This window comes from Aspergillus versicolor (genome assembly GCF_001890125.1).
Source record: "Aspergillus versicolor CBS 583.65 unplaced genomic scaffold ASPVEscaffold_16, whole genome shotgun sequence".
Classification (NCBI taxonomy): domain Eukaryota; kingdom Fungi; phylum Ascomycota; class Eurotiomycetes; order Eurotiales; family Aspergillaceae; genus Aspergillus; species Aspergillus versicolor.
This window is the reverse complement of record NW_024467539.1, coordinates 559,367-586,127: the sequence shown is the minus strand read 5'-3', so window position 1 is coordinate 586,127 and position 26,761 is coordinate 559,367. Positions and strand designations below refer to the sequence as shown.

The following is a 26,761-nucleotide window of genomic DNA, read 5'->3' as shown; positions in this document are numbered from 1 at the left end:
TTCTTGTTCCTGATCCTCCACTTTAACATGCATTTCAACCCGTGACGTAGTGTCGTAGTTCGGGCCAAGAGGAGGATTTAGATCCTGGTTTAATGAGCCTGTCAGAATGGGTGAATCCATATTTGGCGTGGCATATGAGTATGGTGAACCTCTGTAGATGGACTGGTAGGACGGATGAAAAGTAGTAGGCGCAGGCATATTTGACGTAGAATACATATAGGAAGGGCTGCCGTAACTTATCCAAGGGGTCAGGGCTCGGTAGGGTGAATGTTGACTTGACCAAGTGACAAAGCTTGTAGAGTTCGACGACTCTGGGTAGTAGTAAGACGAGGATGGGCAGGAGGCTATGCCAAATGTTGGTTGTTCTGCTGGCTCCTTGCTTTTCATGATGGACAACCTGCGGTTTTGATGTAGAAGGTAGACAGAGTACGTGGTTTTGGGCAAGTTAGTGGGCAAGCAACAAGCGATATAAGTAAGGGATTAAAGTGAGAAGTTGGATGGTGAAGAGAGCTGTGCCCCTAGGGCGTGCGTGGGCTGTTGCTGCTGCTTTCTAAATGAGGCAAGAACTTGTAAATGCCCGCAATTTGTAGAGCCATCAAGCAGTACGAGTAACTAATGATTAATTGTATGTCTCAATAGAAAGAATAGTGCAACAGTACAAAACTACCACCCCTAGTAACATCCACACCGGTTTAACGGCCTTGCCACATGTGAGGTCTGTAGTTCGAAACAAGCAAAATGAAAGGCAACATTGCTATAATGGCCGAATCAATGATCACAAAGATAAGGTACGTCGGGGTTCACTCCATCTCACCAATCTCAGCTGTGGCACTCATGAGCATTGGTCGCGGACTCAGGAAACCATTGAACTCGTTCTGGTGATCGTCGCCTTCTACCGTGGAAAGACCTTGGGCGGGTGAGACAGGTGTTGGCTCCATTCTACCAATGTTTAGGCAGTCTTCGCGACTAGAGCCGATCGAGCGTCTTCTTTTGCCCTCAGTGGAGGTTTCCATGCTGCCACTGGTCCGAACGTTGAGTTTCGAAGGGGTTTGGTGTAATTTACCACTCTCTTTACTAGTAGTTTCCGCTTCATTTTCCTTGTTTTCGTGAGATAGCCCTTCCTTTCTACTCTTAACTGGTCCATTAGGGCTGGGGTGAAGCTTAGTGGCTGCAGCAGGGTCGCATGGCGCGGTATTTGATTTGACACTTGATTCGGATACGTCCCGAGTGCCTGGGTAAGAGATGTCTTTTAAAACACTGATGGAGCCGCGGCGGCTCCCACTCTTGCTGTAGGATTGGGATCGGGCTTCTGCCGCGGCCGAAAGCTTGCTTCTCATAGGTAGAGCAGCAGTAGTGGAGGAATTCAATTGAGTGTGAGTACTGAAAGAGAGCGGCTTAGGCGGGCTGAGGGCCTGGATTAATTGACTATACGCGTCTTCGTCCATAGGGGCAACAAGACTGGGATGTTTGCTATGCTCGTAGCTAATACCCGTCATGCTTGAGATCGCGCGACTACTGTTGGAACTCGAGATATAGTCCGGCATTGATATGTCCTCCCAGGATTGTCTCGCGCCCCGGTGACGCGCCGCTGGGTCTAGCATGTATGGATCGACAAATGGGTCGGCGAAGGCTGTCTCCGGAGGAGCCCACCGAGATTCCCTGTAGTTACCTTGCCATTGTGGTACAGGGCCCTGGTAATTTCTATTTCTCCAGAGATTCAGCGCGGGTGGGTTACCAATTTGTCCGGTAGTAGTCACCGGAGGCCGAGATTCATGTCGAGATGGTGAATGGGCGTGTGCATCGTCAGCTTCCTTGAGGTCGCTCACTCCGCTTCCTGCATTGTACTTGAAAAGTCTTGGTTCCTTGCTCCACATTGAGGTATTCGGCCAGGCAATACTAGAGTACTCCAGAACATCTGGTCAAGGTGAGCCGGCATACTCCAACTCTGGCCAACGTGTCGGGTAAAACTCACTCAACGGAGCGTGCTGGAACGCAAACGCCATGATTTCCTTGACTCGTTCAAAAGGAGGGCTGCGATGGGGCCGCGCAAATCCCTCTGCGATAACTACTCTGATTCTGCCATGGAGGTCCCCCGCATCCCAGTGCCTTTGTTCCAAGATTTCCTGGTGGAACGGGGGAAAGCGTAGGGTGTCTTGATTACCGTTTTTGTCGACATCTATAGGGTTCATCAACGACGTGTTAGTAAGACAGCAGGCCAAGCCCAGGAGTACGGAGGAAGAATAGCCTACGGGAGCTTAATTCTAACCAAGAGATAATCAACGTTAACTTTCATCCTCCAGGCGTTGCGAGACACCGAGAGAGCTTACCGATCACATGCGGCCAGCTCGTTCTTTGGGAAACCACGCTTCCCCTGGTTGATATCAATCAGCTGTTAGATATGGCACCGATAGCTGCAGTCGTGGTGACTTACGCCACGCACAAACCATCCACAAAGACCCTGACTTCAAATAGCGAAGTATCATCCGGCTGCAGGAGGCTTTCCATCAGGCGGCTAGCATGGGGTTGCTCCCAGCTATGGATGGACACTCGAAAGGGGCTGTTTGCAGGAAGGCTCGGGACGAAAGTAGTAAGAACTGGCAACTGGCCCAAGTTGCCGTGTGGTTGATAATAGGTAGCGGGGCCAATGAACGCAGGGTTGTGTAGATAAGGGGACTCTGGATGAGGGACTCGACGTTAGTATGGAAAATAGAAACCTCTAAAGGTAGGAAACGTTACGTGCCTCGATCACGGGTCACAAAGCATTGCGTCTTGAATTCCTGGATAGGCACCTTGGAATTCGCTGGAAATAGAAGCACGTCCCAGTTTTCGTACCGCATGATGAATGACCCGCGTAACACTGCCGCTCGCTTTTTCGTAATAAGATTAGAAACGAAGAATCTGAAGCCCGGACTGGGAGCGAGGTAGAAAATATCAGCGGTAACAACACCACGCCCGCATCCGCATGAATGGATGAGAAGGATGGGTTCGCAGAACTCAGAGGGAGACGAGTTGGGGCTGCAACGAAGCTGGAACTCGATGACTCCAGAGAGCACCATGCTAGGCATTGGCGGAAAGGGGCAGGTGGGAGTAATGCTTCCGGGCCATGGGAGCTCCTGCCGTAATAAGCCAATCCATTCCCGTCCGTACTAGTACTACTACTACTACTACTACTACTACTACTACTACTACTACTACTACTGTAACAAAACAGGTGTAATCAGCAAGGATATATTGTGGCTAGGTGGCAGACGAACCCTATCTATGACAGTTGACCTGGACCCAGAGGAACAAAGAACATCAGGCCCTTGCTGAGGAATCTATGCTTTGAAAACCAGTATGCTGTGACAGATACATACCTCGCGACCTTGACTCAAGCACAAATAAAGGCGCCAGTACTAAACAATGAAAGGAGCACTCTGCATGGCGAAGGGGGAATCATCCATAAGAACCTTGAAAGACACAAACATTAAGAAGCAATGAAAGGCTTCAACCAGAAGTAGCTCACATTGACATACTAGTCAGGAAGTGTGAAATGCAGAACACCATAAATTGCCGCAAGTCCAACAGCGGATCAAGCACCCGTCCTTTATCAGATCAGCATGTCGTATACTGCCTTCAACCGGAACTCCAAAGGCAACCAGAAGCAAAGAGTATTGCAGAAACTATCCCCGCCAAACTCAGCAGTTGCAGGCTAACGAGGACCCAGTAACAAGAGCGATCAGGCCATAAACGCCCATACGTAGTAGAGAGGGCAGGCGAATCAGAAGAAGCTCAGAACCATCGCACAAACGAGATAAAATTTGAGTGGGCCGGATGGACAATGCGAACAAAACAATGTTGTACAGACAGTCTAAGAACAGAATATCGTTGAGCATCACGAAAGCAAGAAATGAAGAATTCTTGTTACCTTTCAGGACACGCTGCAGAGCAAACTTTTTTTTCTTTTGCAGATTGCCTCCCGTGGAGTACAGAAAAAGACGCGCGTCGAATTGCTGCTGGCCATACGAACAATGAAGCTAAGATTCGGGATGTAAATTTCAAGAACAGGACACATGAAAGGAAACTTGGAAAAAGTAGGGGACATCTCGAAAGACATGGGAAAAGAAACGAAAAAGAGCAAAGATTGGTTCCGTATGGAAAGAGAAATGGGTAAGAGGACCTAAAGAATCGCAGAAAATATTGTGGAATGGAAAGACCCAGGCAGGTATGGCTAAGAAATGGAAGCGCTGCACACATGAAGTACATAACACAGGAGAAGATGTGGATCCATCAAGAACTATAGAGGAAAACTTGCAGAAATAAATAGCAAAGTTAATGCGGTATAACTCAAAAGACCCATCATTGAAGGGGTAACGGAACTCCTGTTGCTCCTTTTGACAAGAAGGAACGCTAAATTTTTTTACTATGGGTATAACGGATTAGAAACATACCACCAAAGAAGACCAATAAAATCGGGGGAGCTAGCGAAAACTTACCTTCATAGGTGCGAAACCGCCACCATACTGGTGCTGAGGGGGAAGGTACATAGGAGGAGGAGGGGGAGCGGGGCGGTAAGGGCTGCCGGCAGGGCCGGAGTTGTTCTGCGAGCGACCCCAGCTCAAACGCACGCGAGAGTTACCGATTGGGTATCCCTGCATCTGGTTGATGGCCATCTCTGCGGCGTGACGCTGAACGAATTGAACGAAGCCGCATCCCTTGCCGGGCGGGATTTTGACGTAGGTGATCTCACCAAATCCCTGGAAGAACGAGCGGAGCTCATCCTCGGTAACATATCCGGAAAGGCCACCGACGAAGACGGTTGTGTTGTTGGGGTCGGTGAACTGGTTCATGGGCTGAGGAGCACCGTAGAAGCCCATAGGAGGAGCACCCATAGGAGGGTACATGCCAGCCGGACCGGGCATGCCCATACCACCAGGAACGACACCAGGACCCTTGTTCTTTGGGGTAGCTGTGGAGATGCGCATCGGACGGTTACCGCAGTAAACTCCCTGCATCTCGCTGAGCGCACGCTGCTGGTCATTTTCGTCAGAGAAACGGACAAATCCGTAACCGCGAGACATGCCGCTGATGGGATCAGTCATGATCTTAGCGGACTTGCAGGACGGGAAGCGGCTCTGGAAGAGAGAGACGAGAACATATTCGTTGACCTCGGGACCTAGGTCACCGACGAAGATGGAGTACTCGGGGCCACGGTCATCGCGGCTACGGTCAGCAAGGCCTCCGCCAGTAGCCCAGTTCAGTTTAAAAAGGCGGTTGGTGTTCGGCATCGGGGTGCCGTTCAAAGACAGGGCCTTACCCGCAGCGGCGGGCGAGGCAAAGTCAACGAAGCAGTAGCCGGCATTGCTCCTACTACCAACATTAGGATCGTCGCTCTTTGGTAGCCGGATGGATTACAATGTACTCACCCAGAGAATTTATCGCGGATCATTTTCACGTTAACCTGTTCACCCATCTGGAACCAAAGGTTGCGGACGAAGTTCTCGTCAATCCAAGGCTCAAGCTCGCCCATCCTTCATAAAATCATGTTAGTTACAACGACAGCAAACAGAACGATTCGATGCAAAATGCGTTTATGGTTGCACATACCAGAGAGTAGTCTTGCCCTCATTTCCTTGCTGAGGAACAGCAGGGGCACCATCACCTGGGGCTGGACCCTGGAACGGAGCAGTTGAAGGGTCGGCCTGGCCAGTCATGGTAGTGTCAGCGGTAGCTGGAGCACCAGGAGCAGCGGCGGCTGCGTCAGCCGCTGGGTGCTGGTTCTGGAAGGTATCGAAGTTCTGGAAAGACATTTTGATTGCGATTCGGACGTTGGTAAAAATATGGTCGATAGTGCTGTCTAAAAACTCTTGTGTTAGTTGAATCTGCCTGTGTTTACTCACGCGCCGCAGCAAACGCCACGAAAAAAAAAAGTCGACTAGAAGTCCTGCATACCTTCAAATTTTTAAACGAGAAACTAAAACCCCAGAGGAAGAAACTTTTCTAACGCGTAAATAGCCGGGGAATTCGTTGAGGTCGTCAAGGAGCGTGTCGTACGATCGTTGATCACTTGAGGGACAGAGAGAGGTGTTCTACTTCTGGGAATGCGACAACGTCGCAGTTAGCAAAGCGAACTAAATCAACTTTGTTGTGAGTTGATTTGGTGGTTAATATGAGTAAAAGCAGCAACTGGACTGTAACCGGCTCGGGAGAAAAAGGAGAAACAGGCCGACAAAAACTGAAAGTGAATATAATCTTCAATGGCTTGCTGAAGACAATTCTCAGCCGGGGGAGATGGTTGAAGACTGGAAAGCCAACACCTCCTCATTTACAGTCACTTCCGGTCACTTCCCAGCGCCGAGTCAAAATTCGCTAAGAGGCAAGATGACAGTGTGCCGGAAAAAGCGACCGACGGTGCCGACCAAGGTGAAGGTAAAATATCAGCAGCCCTTGGTGGTGCGAAACCAGGAACAGTGAGTTATTCACTGGGAGATTATCGCCGCATCCGTCGATACAAGCTCCACCCCTCCCCAACTGCGACCGTCTTGCGAAAATGGTGCCAATATCCACCCGTTCACAGGATACCCCCCGAAGGTCAGGCCGCACGTATTGGAGAAATAGGGTTTATAGACATGGGCCGTGATTTGCGACTTCAGCGACATGGTTGTCGAAGCTCGTCCATTTCAGCAGGGGGTAAGCGATGGGAACCAGTGGCATATCACGATTGATGAGACATGTCCAATGATGAAATAAGCCCGTCAACGCGGCGTGAGAACGTTGGCCAGTGGTGTAGTGGCAAGCCTTCGAGGCGGCGATTGTGAAACCGGCAGGTTGCGTTGAGCGCATCAAGAGGGAGGTATTGGCGGGCCATCCGCGAGACGAGACGAGGGCGATCTCAAGCGAACAAAAGGACGAAGGAACGGCGGGAAATGAAGAGACCGGTCCAGTCCAGTCCAGAGGAGCAAAATTAAAATATTAAACTTACCAGACAATGCAATATCAAATGGGAGAAACCTCAACAATTGACGTTCGCAGGACGATTAAAAAAAAAGGCGAGTGGCGCGGCAAGAAGATTTGTATGCTTGAGAACAGAGGGTAAGATAGCAGGTACTAGACAGGCAGGATAAAGCCCAAAGGCGGAGAATAAGAAAATAGAGGAAGAGAAAGGGCAGAAAAAAGGCACAAAGCAGAGTTACAGAACTGATCCGAACGACTCCGTGTTTTCCGACAAGAACAAGAAACAGGAGAGGAAAAGCGAGGTGAGAAGGAGGAAAGAGGAGGGGTAGGATGAAGATAATTCTTCAGATGGAGGGAGGGGAGAAAGGAAGAAACGAAACGAGGAAAGGGAAGAACGATGGATGGACTGGAGACTGGAGACTGGAGACGACTAGGGCAGACCAGAAAATGACGGGAACTCCAGTAAGAAAGAATGAGGATCGGTAAAAAAGACGACCAAACGAGATCGCAGCAACTCGGAAATGCTAATAATTCCTTGAAAATTTTATACACACGCACAGGCACAAGCTGCGACTGCGAGTTGCTGCTGCGCCTGTCTGTGAGGAGGGGCGAAGTTGGTGGGACGAAGAATTTTCCCTCTTTCATCCGACTTCACATCACCATACCGACAGCATGAATCCATTAGAAGGTTTACTGCCCTTATCGGCTCTACAGAACAGTGCTGATGCAGGTTGAGAATCCTGTTCCTGTCCATTAATGCTCAACAATATCTCAAGATTCAAGTTCTCCAGGCTGTTTCTGATCGCCGAGGAGGGTTCGGCCGCAAAAACACATGTACGGTAACAGTATTTACGGTCATGGTAACGGGTGCGCCTGGTGAGCATACAATCAATGCAAACCAGATGACCGTCTCATCCTGCGGGTTTGCGTCCTGACATGATCTTAATTCGATTACATGCGCTAAGTCTATGATGCTGAGCCTTGGGCCGTCGAGACTTGATATAGCGTGTAGTGCCTGGCTAAGATCGACCCAAGAATCTGGATCTGTAAATATTGTCATGCGTTGTGGATGCTACTATAAGACAATCAAAGAAACTAGAACCCATGTTGTCCGTCCTGCCAGGATGCTCATCTGATACATTTGGCCGTCGTCGACACTGCCTGAACTTCTGAAGGTAAGGAGAGAACGCGACGCGCTCAAGCCAATCAAGGGGCAGCCATCCAAAACAGTGATACTTTGAGGACATGCAGGAAAGAATCTGCAAGGACCTGGGCTTGATGCACATGCGCATTTGTGGTGAGGACTTTTTCTCAGGGCGGAAACTCGCCCTGTGACTCGTCGAGTCTCATTCGTGTCCCATGGGCCCTCTCGTCATGGTGTCTCCGCCTCGGCTCTGGATGGCAGTGGATGCTCTCAGTTAATTCGTAGATCCGTTGCCGCTTGCAGTCACACCAGTGCTCATTGTTCCCTGGATCCGCCATCAGCCATGATTTTCCGCGATCCCTTTCAGAGGTGCTTGACTAAACTTGAAAAGCCTGAACGGCAAAAAGACTCGAAAGGAGGGCTGACCAGTGGAAAACTGACCCCACCGATGAGCCCCGAAACCTTGGATCGTGGAGCTGGTCGTGTGTGCCTTGGATTGTTGTTGTGCGTGCACACATCAATATCGACCCTGCTCCACGTAGACCAGGCTTCCAAGACGATCAAAAGGCTGCAAATTAAGACCACGGTACCATGATGCTCGCACAGACAAGCCAGAAACAATCTGCACCGACAAACTCCCACTCAGCAATAGCACTAAGTTGATCCTTGCGCTGCAGTAAGCCTAGTGTATTTACATCATGTTACCATACATGGAGAACTCAGCTCACCACCACAAAAGCAAAAAAAGAAAGAAGCGGCCTGAAGCTGAGAAACTATGGGCCAAACTCCACATCCAGAGGCACAACCCATGGACTTGACTCTTTAGACCAGTCTGGACAGTCCTCATTGGCCGGATCCTCGCAACGAGACATCCTCTCCAAATCGCACTTCGAACACTGCAGCATTTTAATATCGGTCGTCTTGGGGAAATCGCACGAGAAAGCAGGGCAGCCAGCGATTTGACCAGTTGGATCTTGAGCTCTTAAGAACTCCGTGCCGCGCTCAATTCCCGCCTCGCTATTGTCAGACCAACGCAGGTCCGAGCTCCAGGTGCCCACAGACAGAGGGCCTGATTGAAATGGGCACAAACCTGGCAGCATTACTAGTAAATCGCCCCCTAATCCCGTTTGGGCATAATTGCTGGACGCGTGCGCGACGTGATCCTTTCCTCAGGCACAATTTTTTGATTCTTCCAATTTCAAATTAAATTCCATAGTTGAGTGTGTTTGATGTATCGTAATAATATTAGCCTGAGCAAGGGCAAAGCCAACCTTGCTTCTCCAAATACCAACAAACATGAGCATATGCGTCACAATGCTGTGCCTCAGCCTTCATCTACGATATTAGGCCGCAAGCAACTGCCCTATGCCCGTACTGTGCGACTAAAGAACCTGGAGAGATCACCCGTTCCATTGCGAGTTCCTCAGTCCGATGCTTACATTAATGACGGCATGCCGTATGCCGTATGCTGTGTGCTGTATGCTTACGACCCCAGACTCAGCGCTCAGCTGAACCCTGCAAGTTGTCCCTTACAGGAGCCCTTGCAACTATCAACTCCAACCCCTCGTCCAGCCACCCCTGCTGCCAGGCTAAGGTGATATGCATCTACCGTGCGTTGCAGATTCCCCCTTCATAATTCAAGTATACATCTGCTCAGGCGTGGCGTCTATAACAAAAGCAAAGAGCTGCGGAACCACAGAAGAACCACGGATCCAGCATATCAGCCCACTGCACTTTTAATTTTAAGATATTTGGACTATGAGCTAATCAACGGAACAAATCCTGCCAAATTCTCTCAGTATGGACTAACTATCCAATTCAAATTTCTCCCAGCGGGTAGTATATGGTTCGTGTCGCTTCTAAAGCCCTAGAAATTTGGCCCGCGGTGCACATGGAATAAACAAGTATACATAATACTGTGCCTTGGGATTAGAAATCCAAATCTAGAAAGCTCTAACCACCACCTCCGATCCCGTCGGACCTAGCTACTAGCACCACAGAGCCCACCCGCAGCCGTGGACCTGCCTATTAGTTTGTCTACCAATGGTTATTGCACTAGATAGTAAGGCCAAGTTCCTTGGAAGTTGGTATGTGTCTGTATAGATCATAGAGGTATACATCGCGGTCGAGACGTGCAAAAAAAAAAATAATAATAATAATAAATAATAATAATCTGGAAAGATATTGCATCATGGATCAGCAGATATAACATTCTCCGTCTCGTCACCACGGGCCATGTCCTCGTCACAAAACTCAACCTCTGTCGCTAACTCGTCGCCCAACAACTGAATCGTCCTTTCATATACCCTCGCTGTCTCCATCTCCCATTTCCCAGGGGCATCACCCAGCCCAAACCCATCATTGTCCATATACATGTCATCCTCCTCGTCATCCTCGTCAAGGTCATCGTCGTCGTCATCAGGATCCCTCCCTTCCCCAGCCTCGACAACAATAACTCTCGCCGTTTCCGCAATACTTTTTATCCTCACTTTCTCCGTCATGGAGACAATATTGCGCCGCTCCTCAAACCCCGAAAGAGTCTGGCCGGTCTCAACATCTTCGCCTAGTATCAACGACGCAAAAAAAGAGTCAAGCTTGCGGAGAAGCCGAAATGTAGGTTTCGCCATGAAGGGGTAGTCTGGTAGGTAGGTGTTTACAAGGACGGATATTGAGATTAAGTAGGGTATCTGAAGAGACGCTGTAGACTAATTAGTACTTTTCCAGCACGTCAATTTTTATTTTATTTTTTTCGGAGAATATTAGTCTGTCTGGTTCAAGACACCAGAGAGCTAAAAAGGGGGTCGAAAACATACGAGTCCCACTGACCCAAAGCACATCAACTATCGCCTCAACATCCTTCACAACCTCCTTAAAGCTTTCATACCCCTGTTCCCCACGCTGTTCGCCCTCGTCTTCTTTCCCACTTCTCCCAGTAGACGTAGTGCTAGCACCGTTTCGGCCCTGCTCCTGAGGCTGCTCAAAAACACTACTAAACTTCTTCGCGTGCCGTCGATTAATCGCCAATATTGCCTTATCAACGTGATTTATCACTGTTGTCTCTTTCATAGACCCTGCTCGGAGCGGGTGTGATCTTTGCTTAGGGAGCATCGATGGGGTAACTGTTGACGTTGACGCCGCTGGGGATAGGGCTGATGTTTCCAAGAATCCCCCGCCGCCGCTGGAGGCAGAAGCTGATGCCATTATTCGAAATACAGCGGAGTGGAACTTCGTTAGTACTGGCGGATTGCGATTGCGATTGCGATCTGAGTATTAAAGTCCCCGCGGCGGGGTTTGTAGTGTGGTTGCAGCTCGATGTTGGGGTTAAAGTTGAAAACTGAGTTATAATTATATGATGTAGAGTTGCGGTTGGGCAGTCACCAGTCTTCGTATTTTGACTGCAGTTCACGGTAATAGTACATTTTGAGTTATAATAAGATCGATAAGCCTCGAGCTTTTTGCAGTTCAGTTTGAACTTGGAAGATGTCATGCCAAGCTTCACTCGGGCATGGTCCGTGCGTAGCCCAATCAAGGTTCTCTTGTCCATATATTGAACCTTCAATTTGAGACCTGTGGCACCCAGGAGGTTGTATGTTGTGCAGTTGGAAAAGTTTTCAGAAACAGGATATTCTATTTCATGAAGTGTGATTCATTGGAATAATTGGATAACGTCTATATAGACATCCGTATGCAGTTTATTTTGGCGAACCTATATTAATTACTGGTCAGCAAATGCCAAACTGAATTTACTGAATCGGCAGATGCAGCTGAGCTCGCTCAGAATGGTGAGAAGATTTGTGTAATGCTGGTTTTTGAAGGCAGTGCATGACATCGATTGATTTGAGTCAATGAGTCTTGCTACTCTGGCCCCAGCGTGTTCATCATGAAAATAGACCTAGGGAGAAAGAGTGTAGAAACCTACCATGTCTCTGACCAGGAATATCTCAGTCCTGTGAATCCCATGGGCTGCTGGTATTAACAAGAATGCAATCTAAACTTTTGTAACCTCCAAACGCCATGCTAAACCATGCAACAAAGCCATCATAGCAAAACCCATCATTCAGGCTAGCATCGGTCAGTGAAAATGAACAAATAAACAGAAGGCCCAGGGTTACTCACTCTAATTTTCCCCTTCCGCAGCTTCAGCTCCTCCAACTTCTTCTTATCCTCATCGAACTTCTTCAACAAGTCAATCTGCCTCTCTTTCCTCTTCTCCCTAGACTGGAACCGGTAGAAGTCTCCAAATCCTTCCGCCTGCTTCTTCTGCTTCTCAACCAACCGCTTCGCCTCCTCCTCGCCGGCCGCAGAAGTAAGTCTCGGCCCACTTGTAACAGTAACGAATCCATCCTCGTCTGGCTCCGCCGCCCGCCGAGTTGACTCCCTCTTCCTATTCTCCGCAACCTCCGTGAACGCATTCATATACTCACTCACTGTACGCAGCAGCTCCGCACGGGGTGGATACGTCGCTCGATGGTGGGAGATATACCGCTGCAATCCCAGCGAGGGAACCCGGGATTCGTCAAGGCCCTCGCCCCAGGTGATAGTATCCTTACCGCCAGATGCCTTCCTAGATGCTTTCTTCGCAGCCTTCAGGCTTGCCTCCATGCTAGCTTTGTCAACGAAGACCACAACTGCATGCGATCCGCTTTGATGTAGCTGCCGGTCCCATGTCGAGGGGAGGGAAATATCATCCAGTTTTTTCTCCAGCTCATCGATCGTCACGCGCTTGCGTTTCTTGCCCTTTGCGACATTCGTGCCTTGTACTAGCGCGATCTGGGCAGCGCCGTTCTTCTTCCCTGTACGTGCGGACTCAAAGTCGACGCGTTCGACGCGGCCGCCGGAAAGTTGTGTGCCGAAGAGATACCGGATATGTGTCTCTGTCGTGTCGATAGGGGTGTTGACGAGGAACAGCGATCGAGGGGTGTCGGGGTCTGGGATTCGTGGTTCATGGGGGCGGAGGTAGAGGTAGTGTGTTGCCGGTGTTGGAAAAGAGGGTGTGCTTGGGAGGTTGAGAGGCAAGGCCGTGTAGCCTGCTATCTCAAGTTCCTTCTTCATTCTTGTCCTTTTTTGGGCGTGTGTTTTGTGGGATTGCGTGCGAAAGAAAGGAGGTTGAGGTGCTGCGATGAAACTTTTTGGACTCTGTCCGCGGAGGTTTCACGGAAATTTTACAGGGCGGAGGTGATTGGCTAGGATGGGTACCGTAGTGCATAACTCGCATTATTCTCACAAATTAAACCGGTACATTTAACTACTTGGTAGTTCGCTCAGCAACAAGCTATTACTCGAACACTAAAAAAGAAGCCGCTATCACTGCATATTCATAATCGTCACTCCATTATGCGTCTCATTTTACCTCCTATACCTTGTCAGGGTCGTTAATACCGCCATTTGTAATAACATATGTCGCCTCGCGCTCAGGACAATCTAAAATATATATTAGCAAGTCAACCTCATATAATGGAAGAATACAAACCTGGCGAATCTTGTATTTTTGCTACACGTTCCTCGCCACGACCCTTTCGAAGCAAAACTCGAGTTGTGGAAGCATGAGCAAGAACATGCCCACCAACAGGCTTGCGGCCATCAGCTCCAGCAAAAAGAGCACTTGCACCGGGGTCGCTCTGCACTTGGTTTGTCTGGACGGCAATGTGAGCCTCGATCTAGCAGTAGATGTAGTAGGCTTACCATTAAGACACAAACATTAAACTCTGTTATTACAGCGTATTAGCACTGTCGGTATGCCGGTATATGCCCAGGAAGCCACACACCTTCAGCTATATGAGCAAGTTTCATCAAGAACTGGTTAAGCTTCTGCTGACGATCCGCCAGCTCTCCCCGTCCACAATAGTCGACCCTGAAGCAGTTCATGATGCTGTCTATGATCAACAGTCTGTACTCCCCCCCAACAAATTCTTTATTGAGGGTGTTGAGTAGTTCGAGTTGGTGTTCGCTGTTTAAAGCACGGGCATAAGCAATGTTCTCCTTGGTGGAATCGGGATCAAGCCCAAAGCGTTCTGCAATCTGCCCGATGCGGTCTGGACGAAAAGTTCCCTCTGTATCAATGTAGGCAACTTTACCCTCCGCGCCTCCCATCTCCTTGGGAAGCTGTGCGACAACGGACATGGTGTGGGAGAGCTGGGTTTTGCCGCAGCGGAACTCGCCAAATACCTCGCTGATGCTCATGCTCTGAAACCCACTACGAGGGTCATCAATTATATAATCTGCTTTCAATCTTGTTGGGAAACATACCCTCCCAGAATCGAATCGAACTGCTTGCTACCTGTTGAGATATGAACAACCCTCTTCCGCTGATGGCTGAGTTCCATTGCTGTGATGAAACCAGAGGCCGAAGGCTAGCCCGATTAACTATTGAAATCGGTCCTCCAAGAGTCATTGGGGAATCCATACTAGACATTTATTGATGGCCTCCTTGACCTTCTCTACCTTGATCTCGCTGAAACCTTTGATCCTCAGCAAAGTTTTCCTCGTCGCGCCGTGGATTGACTAAATAACACAATAGTAAGTCCCAGGACGGTTCGAGAAAAGGAATTGAAGTTGCCAGGGACCGCACGGCAATAGTAAAGTATCCATTTGCCTTGAGCTTAGTGATATCGGCAGCACCAATTCCTTTTATAGTCAATTTTTGAATGTAGAATGACGCAAATGAAGATGAATGAGTACCATGGGCTTGGATGCAATCGATATCGACGATGAAATCCTGCCAGGGAAATAATGATGGAATAGTTAGCAAGCTGTCTAGAACCAGCATAAGCAGCAGAAGTGCCCAGAGAGTGAGCGAGTGAAAGAAATACGGCCTCACATCTCCCGGGAATTCGTCGCTGGCTTCAGATGCCGGCATTGTGAAGGACCCAGGGTGCTAACTTCGATAAAGCTTATAGATATGAGTATGTATAGACGACGAATAAGTCTTTATGGTGATAGGACTGAAGAAGTGAGGGACGGGCTGAAATAGCAGAGGGGAGAAATGGCCAGCGTCACGGGATACTCAGGCCTGGTGGGTTAGGTTGGGATAACCCGCTCAAGAATAACCTGGAAGAGAGCCTACAGCCTCCTCCAAGCAACCGTGGAAGCATATGCGAGTTCCTGTCTCGGCGACCGTTAAGAGAGGCGTCTCTACTACGAAGCGATTCCCAATTGAAGCACTGGAAATACTGAACCTGAAAGGCCCAGTCCCAAACAGGAGGGGGCTGTTAGCCGTAGATATTTGCCGAAAACACATAAGTAGATGGATACCGTGGATTTAGGAATTGAGATTTGCTTTTATTCTTTTTTTGCTTCACTTTCGACGAATCTAAGGACGTCGCACGTACAGTGAACGGGTGACCACCGCACCAGGTACCCTTTCTTGCTCACTGACGATCTTTAGCACAACTTGAACAAAACAATACTGTCCATACAGGTCTCGAAGCCTATTCCACTGCATACCAACACACTTGCCTCGGTCCACCAACGTCTCGCATGCGCTCGATTAACCCTCCGCCTCGCCTCTCTCCTTGCCACACCTATAGTATAAATGAGAAAGATATCCGAGGAGTACAATAGACGCCAATCATAAGACCCTGAATCGTGCATAGGATCCAAGTAGTAAGGGAACCTAAGTCTTCGTGAAACTTTTGTCCGTCGTATACATGAGAGGAATAAGGAAAGGACGTGCCGAGAAATGAAACATGGGGGCGAAATATATGCAAACGAAGAATCACAAGAAATTGAACCCAGTCAGGGTTTGTAGGGATCAAAAAAGAAAAAGGAAATGGGAAGAAGAAATGAATAGCTATAAAGCGGTGCTAATAGCTCGAAATAGCCCCTTTTTTGTTCTACGCGACAGCGGTGGTAGGCGCCGCCGCCGCAACAGAAGCATCTGCACTAGTCTCAACACCGGTGGCGGCCACGGGTGCAGCAGGAATAGAGTCTGCGGTGGCCTCATTGTTGGGGCAATCCCGAGAGATGTGGCCAGCCTGAGAGCACTTGTAGCAGACCTTACCAGCGGAGCTCAGCGGGCCACCGTTGGGGGCCGTGCAATCGCGAGAGATGTGACCCTGAAAAGTACGTCAGTATGTTGAAGCATATAGAAGGCAGCCTTAAGATGCACTTACAAGCTTCCCGCAGGCGTAGCACTTCATAGCCTGAGCCTGGCAGTCACGGGCGAAATGGTTCGGCCCACCGCACTTGTAGCAAGTAGCAGCGCGAGGGTAACCACCATAGCCACCGCGGAAACCACCATTGAACCCCCCACGAGGCGCACCTGTGCCACGGGGAGCACCAGAAGCAGGGGCGGGGCAGTTACGCTAATGAAAGAATATAGTTAGTTTTGTTCCATTGATCCAAGAGCGGAATTTTAAAATTTACAGCAAGGTGGCCAGGCTGGCTGCAGTTGTAGCAACGACCGTTCGCGCCGTTGAGGCGCAACGTGGGACAATCCGCTTGAACGTGGCCGAGACCCTGGCAGTTGTAGCATTGCTTGGCTGGAAGCAAAAAATATCAGTACCCTAGCCGTTTCTCTTGATGAGGCCTGGAGCTCTTACTTTCGGTAGTACGAGGGCGTGGGCAGCTGCTAGATTCGTGTCCTATAGATGATCAGATACATGGTCGTGCAATGTTGTACACCACGGCTGAGACCTACCAGGCTGCTTGCCTATCAACCCCAACGAGTCAGCCAATTGAAGCCTAAATTTGAGCATGGAGGCCTAACACTATCACTTACAGTTGTAGCAAAGGCGCTCAGAGGAAGAGCAGACCTCTTAACCAGCCGTTAGCACATCCCGCTTCTCGGAACTTGTATTCTTTCCCCCCAACTAACCAGCATAGTGGCCAATGTTGCCACACTTGTAGCAAGCACGTCGAGAGAGCAGCATATTGTCTGTATAAGGAGCTAGAAGATGGTAAGACAAATCTTCGGTCAGCGATACTGAAATAGCCCAAGGGTTGGAGATGCGATCATTTCTATGCGGATCGACATGGCATAGATGGTGTCAAGGAGGATGCGCAAACGAAAACCAGCGAGATAAATGCGGTAGGCGTTTATTATGTATGGCATAAGTATTGCGGCTTTGGTAGAAAAGCGTTGTTCTTTGGATGGGAGGGGTAAAATGGCATAGCTCAATATCATGGATGTGAAGCATTGGCCCACGCACAACCAGAGCGCAAATGATGGTACAGGAGGATCGCAATAAATAGGACGAAGTCACGGGGGGTACGGGCAGCTCACTCACCCTTCCTGAGACCAACTAACTTCGATATCTCCTTGTCAATAGCGCTGGTTTGATCGTCAGCCTGAGAACCTTGGAGGAGGAGCGCTCCAACAGCCCACTCTCGAGACTCGAAAAAAAATAGTGGGCTGACAAAGACGAGAGCTCCAAAGGCGCACAAAAACGGACAGCACCACCCACTTATATTCAGCAAAAAGCCACCACACACCAAGCCCTCCAAGACAGAGAAGCGGACCCAAAAGAATTCCTGTAACCCACGAAGGCGGTAGATGGTATTCTGGAATTCTTAAATTGTTAGAAGTGACCAACAGCCAAGAGGCAGGTAAAAGAAAAACGGACTGAGGGAAAACTTTAGCTCCCGGGCTTTCCCGCATTGCGTAAGGTGCTCGGTGCTCTCCCCAGATTCTGGCATGTGCCTGCCTTAGGCATAAATCTACTGGGGTATACAGTACTTTCAATAATGTATGACGCAGAAGAGGGAGGGACAACGTTTTATGACATTGAAGAATGGAATCAATTCATAATGCATCCGGATATGACTACTCTAGGGATATTCCATACAAATTGTGTTCAAACGAAGTCCCGAGGCGGCCGAAAATATAGAAGAGAAAAGGAACATATTTTAGGTATATTATTTACTCCTCCTTCTCGATAACAGCAGGCGCTTTGATTTCGCGGCCCTTGAGGAACTCAAGTCCTTCACCACCCTAGAAATGAACGTTAGTTGAGTACTAGCCATTGAGTAGGGGTTGTAAAAGCTTACGTAGCTGATCAAAGGAGACACTTCAACTCCAACAGCATCACCCTCAGTGACAACAACCCCACCAGCACTATCAATCCATTTCTGGCCTTGGTTCATGATATCACGCTTGCTAGTGTCTGCGTCGTCCTCTCCGGTGCCTCGTGCGTTCTTGAGAGGCGAGAATTCATCCTCACGGCGCACTTCAATGCTGGCGAATTTCTCAAGCGCAATCATGGGGAAAATGTCGAAGATGAACTGCTCCAGCTTGATACCGTTCGGCTTCTCAGGCTTAACGATCTCGCCACTCTCAATGTCAACACTAGGAATTTTCTTTCGGGCGATGTGGTGAGGCATCTTGTGGACCCAATTCTCGATGGAGTCGAAGAACTCAAAGGAATAGTAGTGGTTAACGATGTTGGCAGCACGGAATTTCAGCAGGCTGGGATTCTTGGGGTCCTTGGCCTCTGCTGTTTCTTTGTCAATCTCGGAGTATTCAACCACGTCTGGCTTGCCATTCTTCTGAAGAATCAGGCCCACCGACTCGGTAGCGTTGCGCTTTCGTACCACCTTTGTGGCAATGTCGACCTTCTTGGAGGCAGCAAACCCAATGAAAACAGGGTCAGCAACCTTAACTAGACAGTTGTCGACACAGTAGGCGTGAATGTGCTTGATTCCACGCTTGCGCATATCTTCCCTCACACCAGCAGTGAGTAGAGCCTGGTAGATTCCTCCATTGCCATCGGGAGCAACGGCCATCTATAGATGGTAAATGTTAAATGCTGGCCGAGTACGGTTACGGAGTAAGACATCCCAACGTACCTTGGACTTGCTCTCTAGCATAATCTTACCCTCATTCGAAATGCATGGCAAGACACCTTGTTCAAAGATAAAGACGTTGCTCTTGTCCAAGCCAAAGTAGTTGTGCTCTCCGAAGAAGTCCTCAGTGGGCTTGCGTGTCGGCCCACTCGTCATCACGTACCAAGGGATTACGGCATCCTTGCCTGAAGACTTCTTTGCGAGAAGTTGTAGTTTACTGATACGCTCCGCTTGGATCTGGAAAAGAGATTTATGACTAGGGAGCCCGATGTCGAAGCAGCCCTTTGGCTGTGAGCTTCCTAACCGAGTTCCCTGCCCACCTGCGAGCAAAACAACGGCAACTTGGTTCTCTGCGACAAGCTTGAGTCCGTCATCATAGTAACCCTGGATATCTTTCGGGTCAGAATCTAGGATCGAGGCAGTAGCGATTTCGGGGAGGGGTTCGAGAGAGGCGGGGCCAGTGGCCTCGGTCTTAGGAGGGTTGAGAGCCTTGTCGGCGAGCTCATTGATGCGGGTCGGGTCAAAGTTGGACGCTTGGTGGAAAAGCTGAGTTTGCTCCGTCTGGCTCAGTTGATCGTAGAATGCAAATACTTGTGACTGTCCCTTCTGCTCGTACTTCTGCTTTAGCTCTTGGACCTCTTCAGCGGAAGGTTCGCGGAGAGCGGGCTCGGAGTGGCCCTGAAACTTGTCCACAAGGTTCTTAATAGCAGCAGCCATGATATAGCAGGGATTGAGGTAATTGGAGGAAGGAGGAGCAAAATTGAGGGGAGAGAGGTTAAGCAGGAGGGCAGGGAAAAAAAAAGGGGAGGGGAGGGATGACCAAGTTCTAACGAGGAAGCGCGGGGTGAGTTCTTGATTGGTATGAGCATCAGAGTGAAGGCTCAAGAGGGTGTCCGGGTAACCGAACTACGTACGTATTTATTATTGACCGCTAGAGCTCTCACCTCAAACCAACCTGGCCATATTCGCCTATTTTTAGTTGGAACAGTCCCATTATCCAGGCTTTGGTCTTACCTTCGTTCGACTTGGCCCATTTTTACACTTGTTTTGCTTGGAACAACCAATCTACGCGGGGCTTTCCTTAGAGGCGGGGCGCAAGACCAGAGCTCCCATCTCAGCTGGTTTCACCGACAGATCCCTCTGCGCCACTCCAAATAGCGCCGCTACAAATAGAATTCCAGCTGGCTGGGTGGTGCCCATTCAAATGGATTAGCTTGCTTGTCGAATATCGAGAAAGAAAATCAACAGATGAGGGGCCCGATGGTTATCCTGGCTATAGTCTACATAGATACTTTAATCGTAGCTGGGTATATTTCTCTGTTTTACAAGGCTCGTTCCTGTCATATCATGCCGCGGAGTATTACAGTACATGCTGGCTGCTCCATACCTCAATCTTGAAGCTCTCCTACCGGCGTCGGCGGTCTCTATGTCTATCATCATCACGGTAGCCGCGTCTATCATTTTCGTAGTACTCCCCCCTGTTCCTGTCGCGGCGAGTGTCTCGCGCAGGGGGACTTCGACTATATGACCTATCGCGACGGTGGCTCCGATAAGAATCTCGCCGCGGACTCCGACTATCCCTTCTATCTCGGTAGCTGCTTCTTTGGGGGCTTCGGCTGTATGACCGCTCGCGAGGCACAGATTGCCTGTTCTCTTTCTTGTCGAATACCATGTTGTAATCGGCGCGTTCCCTAGCACCTTCGGTTGCTCTGTACTGGCGTTTCTTCTCAAGGCCTGCTACTCCACCAAAACCACCTCTTTGTGAGCTCCGCTTAGATACAGTTGCATTTCGCCAGCTCTCTGACAACTTAGACACCTATTCGTTTATTAGCAACGAAAAGACGGGAAACAATAGCTTGAACGGGGAGCGGAATTAGGAACTAACACTCTGGGAGAAGTCCACATGAATGCGATGATCATCGATCAAGACCCCCTGCATCTTGAAATAGGCCTGTTCACAATCCTTTTGATTCTCAAATTCGATAAAAGCGTATTGCAGACTGTCGCCTGTCCGCTTATCTCTAATAACTTCGCAGGACAGAATCTTTCCAAAACGACTAAATATAAGTTCGAGATCCTCATCTAGTACAGCCCGTTAGTATAACTCCCAGAAAATTAAGAACGGGAATCGCCATACCTTGAGTCACCGGGTTCAGCTTGCAGACAAACAAGACATTCTCTGGAGGCTTGACCTCGGCAAATGGGAGATCTCCAACCATTTCCAAAGTCAGGGCTTGCGCCCTCGCCTCACGCTCCCGTCGGAGGTTTTCCATAGACGCTTCATCCATATCATCAGCGAGATCTTCATCATCGGCAATCCTGACAGTCGCCAATTGCGCCTTTGTCGGCAAGGGACTCTCCGGCGGTTCCACCAACCCTGGCGGGTCGTCGAAAGGATCATCGAGTATAACTGTGTGACGGATACGGATATCCTTGAGTGGCCGCCCTCGGTCGTCTATAAAGGCTTCGTTGACTTTTTCAAGCACATCGAAACCCTCCACCACTTTGCCAAAAATCACTGCCTTGCCATCCAGATAGTCGAGATTGTCACCAAGTGTAACGATGAACTGACTCGTGATAAGGCGAAGGTCGGGATCATGTGGAGAAGGAACGGCTGCCATGCTCACAGTGCCCCTTTCATCATGCTTCAATTTCTTTGGGAGTCCGAGAGGAACGGTTTGTTTCGAGGGTCCCTCCAGCACGCCCCATATCGATGATCCGCCATCGCTATCTGCAGAATCGGGTCCAACGGGGTCGCCGGTTTGGAAGGAAAAGTTTTTCTGGACGCTGAAGAACGGCGAGAAATTGTAGTACTTGATTTTGCAGAGCTTCAGGAAGCTAGTGCCATAAGAGATAGACAGCTTTAGTTTCTCGTTCAGCCACTCGACATGATACGGGGCAAGAATCGCGTAAAGTGTGCAAATTCCGCCCAAAGGCCCAGGGGTACTTACTTCTCACATGCTTTCGGCGAGTCATCGACCAAGAGGTCGATGACAATGTCACCCAAGGACGTTTCCAGGAGGACGCTCATTGCCCCTGTCGCCAGCTGCAGGGAAGATGGACGTTGAACTTAAAACAGAGGTGACAAAGCGAACAATATGCAAGAATGTAAGTCAATGGTCCAATCTGGCTCGCGGCTTGAGAAAAGAGAGATTTGCAACAGCTTCAATCGAAGGAGCAAGGAATTGCTGGCAAAGGTCCCAATGCGGAGCCGTTGCCATTCCCGCCTTTTGGGCTCGTCCACTCGCCGATCCACCAACACCCGCCGCAAGTCAACCACAACTCCAGGCACACCGAACCTACCGGGGATGTAGTTTTTGCAGGCCCCTATAGGGTGCGTCGTTACGGGCTGATTCTTCCGGTACGACATTATTTGATTTATATCCAATTTGACGTCGTTGGTCCCCTTCCAACTCCATCCGGGGCTGTCTCGTACCACCGCCGCGTCCTCATCCCAGCAAAACTTATTCCGGGAAACCCTCTTTAACGACAAGGGCCTATTTTTAAGCCAGGCTTATTGGATAGCCTGTTGCTGGCCCAAATCATGAGAACGAGGGCCGTAGTTCGCACAAAAACGAGGCGGACCCTGTCTGATACTCGGTAGTCGATAGGTGCTTACGCTGTTGTGATTAAACTTGCGGCGTATTGTTGGAATCGATACTTATTTGCCATAGCCTAGATTGTTATTTTTGGTACAATATGCCTTGAAAGGGAAAGAAGCTTGGATCACTGCTACATTACGTGCAGTCGCAGTCCAACTGTAACCAACCGCAAGGTTATACGGCGTACCGATGGAGAATTCCGTCTCCAAGCCTGTCAGCGCAGGAGGACCATGTCTAGGCACAAAAATAACGACGTCCAAATATTTCTGGGCCCATTTGGTCGCATCTACCTTGAGTTCCACGACAGACGTTGAAAAAAACGGCTCGCGGTCTCCCGCAGCTGCTCACGAAGACGACCAAGTCGGATCGAGCTGGACTGTACCATGGGGGTCCAACTCTTTTAGTTCGAGATTCTGCGGAACTGAATATGGGAAATGCACGTGGTAGAGTTCTCGGTGTTTGCTCCAACCATTATACGCTTTTCAAATCAAGTAAGAACCCTGGCAGTTCATAACCCTTCCGATGCGCTGCCAGCCATCTTAAATGGCCGCTTTGAGTTTGCGGTTAGTCTTATTGCAAATTGTGGATGTCGTTGGCTGATATACGGAGACACAGATGTAAGGTATGGACGGACTTTTTTGCAAACGCCACCTTTGTCTGCTTCTCCACAACTTGATACCTCTTGCTCCGACCTCGAAGCAATGCATTTCCCAACTGGGGCCCTATTTCTTATGTGCTCCGACTTGGAATACCTGAGGCGCACCCTTCTTCCCCCAGTGTGTTCATGGGGTAGAAGCCGACTTTTCGCCAACACTATAGCGGACTACCAGGTCCCAGGCTACGAAATGAATACATGCAGATTTCCCAAATCGTCAATTCTACGTACATGAGTAGTGCAAGCTTCTCAGATGGGAGACCTGGCTTTCGTCCCCAGTGCACGTCCGGCACAGAGTACATAGGTACTTAGTCCAGCGCCCCCTGAGCCTTGTGCATGTTACGAGGCCAGCCAGGCCTCTGCCCCACGTGCTGGATCTCACTGGATTGACAGCACACTAGACTCCCTAGAGGGTTGGAGGTCAGTTGAAAAGCTTCTTCGATTATTCCCCTGTAATTGGTTTCCTTCCCCGGACTCGTTTTTTGTTTCAACCATCCCGGACACCGTTTTGCTTGGCTACCTCCAGCTGCTGATATTTGTATCCCGACACGACTGGTAAGATCGATTCGAGACAGGTTTATGCGCGATGCGGCCTCGTCACATCCAAGCACCTGGGCGAACAGCCCCTTCTCATACTTCTAGATTTCTAAACTGCCTTGGATCACCATTTCAAATTCATGTGTCACTGAAACTCAAGGCCGCGGCCGAACGAATGGAATCTCTTTCAATGCTCATATGCAAACGTGGAGCTCGAGGTCCTGAGACATTAGTGCGATCTGGATGATGGGTGGTAGTTCGTTTGCACGATTCCTGCACCTTGAACCCGAATATCTGAATGGAAGTGTGGGTCCCAGCTATGCTGTTCTAAATGCTATTCGACCTCGTTGATGCTCAGGACATGTCAAAAGTACCGCGGGCTTTGACCGCTCCGCCTCGAAGTTGTTTGATGAGAAGGATACCTACGTCTTGGCCCAACGGGATTTTCAATAGCTATCCTTCCTCTGGGAACATGCAAACATTCGTTCCGATTCCCCAAGTCTCTTGCTGAGGAATAAATGACAGTCATAGTGCGCTGAAACACACTGATGCAAACGTTGTCGGCGGCTGCCGGCGCTACAGTAATCGTGCTCGCATCGCTAACTTTGTTTCCGGTTGACACTAGTGAGAACTCATCGCGCTTAGCAAGATCAGAGTGAAATAGGGAGAGAAGCTTATGGATGAGACAGACGGACGATTGGTCAGATCCATGACGACGAATCCCCAATTTCCATGCCAAGAGAGATGATGGTTTGATGGCATCCCATCAGGGTGACGATATGACACTGAAATGAGGCATGTGCAACGTTACTGGGTCTTTCGTGGTACAAAACGTCTCCCAACACCGGGATGGTCTTACTTTGTCTTGGCTATTCACAACGAGCTTCCACTGGCCCAACCGGCCAGAGTTCCGCAAAAACGGAGACCTGCAGTGAGTAGCACAGCACAGACGAAAACAAAGAGGTGTCTCATGGTGATCACTCCCTGACCACTGGCCCTCAATCATCGACCAATAGAGGAATTAGCTTTTGACAGTGGGAATATTCCAGATGAGGAGATTCCCAAGCAGAACGGCGACAGCGACAAGGACATGAACGGTAGCAAAAGACCCCCCCCCCCCTCCCCCAAAAAAAAAGAAAAAAGAAAGAAAAGGAAAAGACAAGAAAATAAATCCAGTAAAATCGAAAAAAGAACGTCGACAATCAGCGTGGAGGGAGCAACATTGTTCTAACACCACACTGTTATAAGCTACTTGCCTTCCCTCCCCCGCGCCCAGGTGTATAGTTGTCGGCGCCTTAATCATTTACGCCCCAGAGCGTCACAGAAGGGTTAGACAAGCGGATGATCCTTGACCGTTGGCCTCATAGTAACATTGGAAGTACTTCTACTCACCTGATCCTACCTGTTCACTACGTATGTGCGTCAACCAGAATGAGAGACAGCATGTTTTCCAACCCACTGATTGGTGAAGCAATGGCCCAACCTTTCTATCCTGCGGATGATGAGGTGAGCTTCGGTTCACACCCCAAGCGGGATGCTCTATCGATACAGCATACCATCCAAGGCGACGGCCGCCCAGATATCGTGGACAGAAACCTGGCCTGCGCCGGTACGGCTCAAGAGATCGAGGCGAAGTGTCGAGCCCCGACGAGACGACGGATCCCAGTTGCAGTAAGTTCCCAACTCACGTCACTGATATACAAGATACCCGATGTGCCTAACAACAATACTGTAGTGCGTAAGATGTCGGAAGCGGAAAATTCGGTGCAGTGGCGACGCTGGTGATGGTTTAGGTTGCTCTAACTGCCAGAGCACTGGAAGCATGTGCCAGTTCCTAAGGGCAAGTTAGCTCTATTAATCTATGGCCGATAGATACTTCTTTAAATGATGAAGACTAACCAGATGAGAAGGTAAACTCTGCGATGTGCCAGACCAAGGTTCGAGCTCCTGTCACGTCGGGATGGCCATATCCCGCAAACGAGACGGCACCCCAGAGGCTGGGAACATACGCGTCTTCGTCGAAGATGGGAAATGTACCTACAAGCTTTCCTGAGCATCGCATTCACCAATTCTTACGGGCCCCAGAATACGAGGCTACTCCGGATACCCAGCACCTCTACGGTCGACAAGCTTTTGGCATTGAGTCTACAATAGACTACGAAGACGAGCCCTCAACCACGTACCACGCTCAATCAACACCCGCCTATACGTTACCAAATTCACCCCAAGTATTCATGCCAGAGTACTGCGGAATGGGATTAGGTTCGAAAAGCTGGGCTGCAGCTCTGCAGGGCAATCGAGGCCCTCCCGGAATCGTGTTTTCGGAGGGTGAGGCCGGGAGCCCCCTGGCCACTGCGGCTTATCCATACGTGATCTCTGGACAAGTATCACAGTCAAACGAGGCCCTTAGCATGGTGCATACCCAAGGGCCACTGACCTCTCCAGCTCAGGAGACGGAGCGGACACCTCCCAACCCTACCAACGGAAGCCCGTTCCCAGAGAACAGCGACGGTCTTCCCGCAAACATGGATGGTCCACCACCTGCCCACGATTATAAACCTAGTAGCCGCTGGATCGCAAGGTGCGACCACCGAGTACCGAGTGTGTCTTTCAACACCGCCACAATGGATCGACCAAAGCCGATCCCTTCTAGTGGGCAGGACGTGACGTTTGGTTTCTTACCATTAGCGTCAAACAGTGCACCGTCATCGGTTCTACCGTCATCTGGAGCATTTTCGAGCTTAGAATCTACAGCATACCCTGCCGAAACAAGCGACGAGTTCCGCGGAAATGGAGATGATCGATACAGGTCCTTCTCGCGCGACACCAGGCGAATGGTGCCCATTGCAGACTACCGATCTAGTACCTATGGATACTCCAGACCAACCTACAGGAACGGATCCGAGAATGGCGACTCAAATTCTGAGAGCACATTGATTAACGGACTTCCCTATACGCGGCCGACTCATTCAGTCGGCCTCCCTCAGCTTGATGAGAAGCCCGAACCACAAGTTATCACCCGACACCCTTCGTACACCGGTCTTTGTTCTCAATAATAGCGGTAGATTCTTGTCTATCTAAGATCTGGCAAACCGCTGCGAGAGGAGA

General features: G+C 49.7%; 10 protein-coding genes across 10 annotated transcripts; 1 reads left to right on the top strand and 9 right to left on the bottom strand.

The window, feature by feature from the left end:
* Positions 1-612: 612 nt before the first annotated feature.
* Positions 613-3,009, bottom strand: ASPVEDRAFT_47860 (uncharacterized protein). Its single transcript, XM_040813879.1, has 6 exons — positions 2,741-3,009; positions 2,432-2,675; positions 2,328-2,371; positions 2,250-2,261; positions 1,973-2,176; positions 613-1,915 (listed from the first exon to the last, which is right to left on the bottom strand). The coding sequence occupies exons 1-6, from the start codon at positions 2,835-2,837 to the stop codon at positions 801-803; spliced, it is 1,716 nt and encodes a 571-aa protein (XP_040674458.1). The 5' UTR covers positions 2,838-3,009; the 3' UTR covers positions 613-800.
* A 1,343-nt stretch (positions 3,010-4,352) lies between these two features.
* ASPVEDRAFT_411067 (RNA-binding protein) lies at positions 4,353-6,116 on the bottom strand. The gene is made up of 4 exons (XM_040812269.1): positions 5,932-6,116; positions 5,587-5,836; positions 5,406-5,510; positions 4,353-5,346 (listed from the first exon to the last, which is right to left on the bottom strand). The coding sequence occupies exons 2-4, from the start codon at positions 5,787-5,789 to the stop codon at positions 4,461-4,463; spliced, it is 1,194 nt and encodes a 397-aa protein (XP_040674457.1). The 5' UTR covers positions 5,790-5,836; positions 5,932-6,116; the 3' UTR covers positions 4,353-4,460.
* Positions 6,117-10,143: 4,027 nt separating this feature from the next.
* Positions 10,144-10,775, bottom strand: ASPVEDRAFT_47854 (general transcription factor IIH subunit TFB6 family). The gene has a single exon (XM_040813878.1). The coding sequence runs from the start codon at positions 10,702-10,704 to the stop codon at positions 10,267-10,269; it is 438 nt and encodes a 145-aa protein (XP_040674456.1). The 5' UTR covers positions 10,705-10,775; the 3' UTR covers positions 10,144-10,266.
* On the bottom strand, positions 10,751-11,769 carry ASPVEDRAFT_411490 (uncharacterized protein). The gene is made up of 2 exons (XM_040812283.1): positions 11,400-11,769; positions 10,751-11,041 (listed from the first exon to the last, which is right to left on the bottom strand). The coding sequence occupies exons 1-2, from the start codon at positions 11,619-11,621 to the stop codon at positions 10,787-10,789; spliced, it is 477 nt and encodes a 158-aa protein (XP_040674455.1). The 5' UTR covers positions 11,622-11,769; the 3' UTR covers positions 10,751-10,786.
* Positions 11,770-12,130: 361 nt separating this feature from the next.
* ASPVEDRAFT_89905 (putative ribosomal small subunit assembly protein) lies at positions 12,131-13,129 on the bottom strand (the record flags this gene model as incomplete). Its single annotated transcript, XM_040818697.1, has 2 exons — positions 12,131-12,139; positions 12,194-13,129. 2 exons carry the CDS (start codon positions 13,127-13,129, stop codon positions 12,131-12,133), a joined length of 945 nt encoding a protein of 314 aa, XP_040674454.1.
* Positions 13,130-15,909: 2,780 nt separating this feature from the next.
* On the bottom strand, positions 15,910-16,947 carry gisB (putative zinc knuckle nucleic acid binding protein; the record flags this gene model as incomplete). Its single annotated transcript, XM_040805620.1, has 7 exons — positions 15,910-16,131; positions 16,189-16,380; positions 16,442-16,557; positions 16,618-16,659; positions 16,716-16,727; positions 16,797-16,832; positions 16,893-16,947. 7 exons carry the CDS (start codon positions 16,945-16,947, stop codon positions 15,910-15,912), a joined length of 675 nt encoding a protein of 224 aa, XP_040674453.1.
* Positions 16,935-17,805, bottom strand: ASPVEDRAFT_409754 (uncharacterized protein). Its single transcript, XM_040812244.1, has 2 exons — positions 17,305-17,805; positions 16,935-16,964 (listed from the first exon to the last, which is right to left on the bottom strand). Exon 1 carries the CDS (start codon positions 17,673-17,675, stop codon positions 17,361-17,363), a length of 315 nt encoding a protein of 104 aa, XP_040674452.1. The 5' UTR covers positions 17,676-17,805; the 3' UTR covers positions 16,935-16,964; positions 17,305-17,360.
* On the bottom strand, positions 17,482-19,773 carry ASPVEDRAFT_47849 (UDP-N-acetylglucosamine diphosphorylase). Its single transcript, XM_040813877.1, has 3 exons — positions 18,863-19,773; positions 18,065-18,799; positions 17,482-18,008 (listed from the first exon to the last, which is right to left on the bottom strand). The coding sequence occupies exons 1-3, from the start codon at positions 19,574-19,576 to the stop codon at positions 17,937-17,939; spliced, it is 1,521 nt and encodes a 506-aa protein (XP_040674451.1). The 5' UTR covers positions 19,577-19,773; the 3' UTR covers positions 17,482-17,936.
* A 306-nt stretch (positions 19,774-20,079) lies between these two features.
* ASPVEDRAFT_47848 (PPIL4 family peptidylprolyl isomerase) lies at positions 20,080-22,042 on the bottom strand. Its single transcript, XM_040813876.1, has 4 exons — positions 21,811-22,042; positions 20,997-21,697; positions 20,745-20,941; positions 20,080-20,675 (listed from the first exon to the last, which is right to left on the bottom strand). The coding sequence occupies exons 1-4, from the start codon at positions 21,888-21,890 to the stop codon at positions 20,265-20,267; spliced, it is 1,389 nt and encodes a 462-aa protein (XP_040674450.1). The 5' UTR covers positions 21,891-22,042; the 3' UTR covers positions 20,080-20,264.
* Positions 22,043-24,705: 2,663 nt separating this feature from the next.
* On the top strand, positions 24,706-26,720 carry ASPVEDRAFT_410041 (uncharacterized protein). Its single transcript, XM_040812253.1, has 4 exons — positions 24,706-25,070; positions 25,125-25,324; positions 25,389-25,493; positions 25,564-26,720. The coding sequence occupies exons 1-4, from the start codon at positions 24,995-24,997 to the stop codon at positions 26,707-26,709; spliced, it is 1,527 nt and encodes a 508-aa protein (XP_040674449.1). The 5' UTR covers positions 24,706-24,994; the 3' UTR covers positions 26,710-26,720.
* Positions 26,721-26,761: the final 41 nt, after the last annotated feature.

Coding starts and splice junctions, on each gene's coding strand:
- ASPVEDRAFT_411067 (XM_040812269.1), bottom strand. CDS start 5,789: ATGTCTTTCCAGAACTTCGATACCTTCCAGAACCAGCACCCAGCGGCT. Junction 5,511..5,586: donor GAGGGCAAGACTACTCTCTG/GTATGTGCAACC, acceptor GATTTTATGAAG/GATGGGCGAGCTTGAGCCTT. Junction 5,347..5,405: donor ATCCGCGATAAATTCTCTGG/GTGAGTACATTG, acceptor TGTTGGTAGTAG/GAGCAATGCCGGCTACTGCT.
- ASPVEDRAFT_409754 (XM_040812244.1), bottom strand. CDS start 17,675: ATGCGGGAAAGCCCGGGAGCTAAAGTTTTCCCTCAGTCCGTTTTTCTT.
- ASPVEDRAFT_47854 (XM_040813878.1), bottom strand. CDS start 10,704: ATGGCGAAACCTACATTTCGGCTTCTCCGCAAGCTTGACTCTTTTTTT.
- ASPVEDRAFT_47860 (XM_040813879.1), bottom strand. CDS start 2,837: ATGCGGTACGAAAACTGGGACGTGCTTCTATTTCCAGCGAATTCCAAG. Junction 2,372..2,431: donor GTGGATGGTTTGTGCGTGGC/GTAAGTCACCAC, acceptor GATATCAACCAG/GGGAAGCGTGGTTTCCCAAA. Junction 1,916..1,972: donor GTTCCAGCACGCTCCGTTGA/GTGAGTTTTACC, acceptor CACCTTGACCAG/ATGTTCTGGAGTACTCTAGT.
- ASPVEDRAFT_410041 (XM_040812253.1), top strand. CDS start 24,995: ATGATCCTTGACCGTTGGCCTCATAGTAACATTGGAAGTACTTCTACT. Junction 25,071..25,124: donor CCTACCTGTTCACTACGTAT/GTGCGTCAACCA, acceptor TGATTGGTGAAG/CAATGGCCCAACCTTTCTAT. Junction 25,325..25,388: donor GACGACGGATCCCAGTTGCA/GTAAGTTCCCAA, acceptor ACAATACTGTAG/TGCGTAAGATGTCGGAAGCG.
- ASPVEDRAFT_47849 (XM_040813877.1), bottom strand. CDS start 19,576: ATGGCTGCTGCTATTAAGAACCTTGTGGACAAGTTTCAGGGCCACTCC. Junction 18,800..18,862: donor TGCTAGAGAGCAAGTCCAAG/GTACGTTGGGAT, acceptor TACCATCTATAG/ATGGCCGTTGCTCCCGATGG. Junction 18,009..18,064: donor TGTCTCCTTTGATCAGCTAC/GTAAGCTTTTAC, acceptor GTTCATTTCTAG/GGTGGTGAAGGACTTGAGTT.
- ASPVEDRAFT_411490 (XM_040812283.1), bottom strand. CDS start 11,621: ATGGACAAGAGAACCTTGATTGGGCTACGCACGGACCATGCCCGAGTG. Junction 11,042..11,399: donor TAACTCAGTTTTCAACTTTA/ACCCCAACATCG, acceptor CAGCCTCAGGAG/CAGGGCCGAAACGGTGCTAG.
- ASPVEDRAFT_47848 (XM_040813876.1), bottom strand. CDS start 21,890: ATGAGCGTCCTCCTGGAAACGTCCTTGGGTGACATTGTCATCGACCTC. Junction 20,942..20,996: donor GCTGAACCCGGTGACTCAAG/GTATGGCGATTC, acceptor GGGCTGTACTAG/ATGAGGATCTCGAACTTATA. Junction 20,676..20,744: donor ATGTGGACTTCTCCCAGAGT/GTTAGTTCCTAA, acceptor ATAAACGAATAG/GTGTCTAAGTTGTCAGAGAG.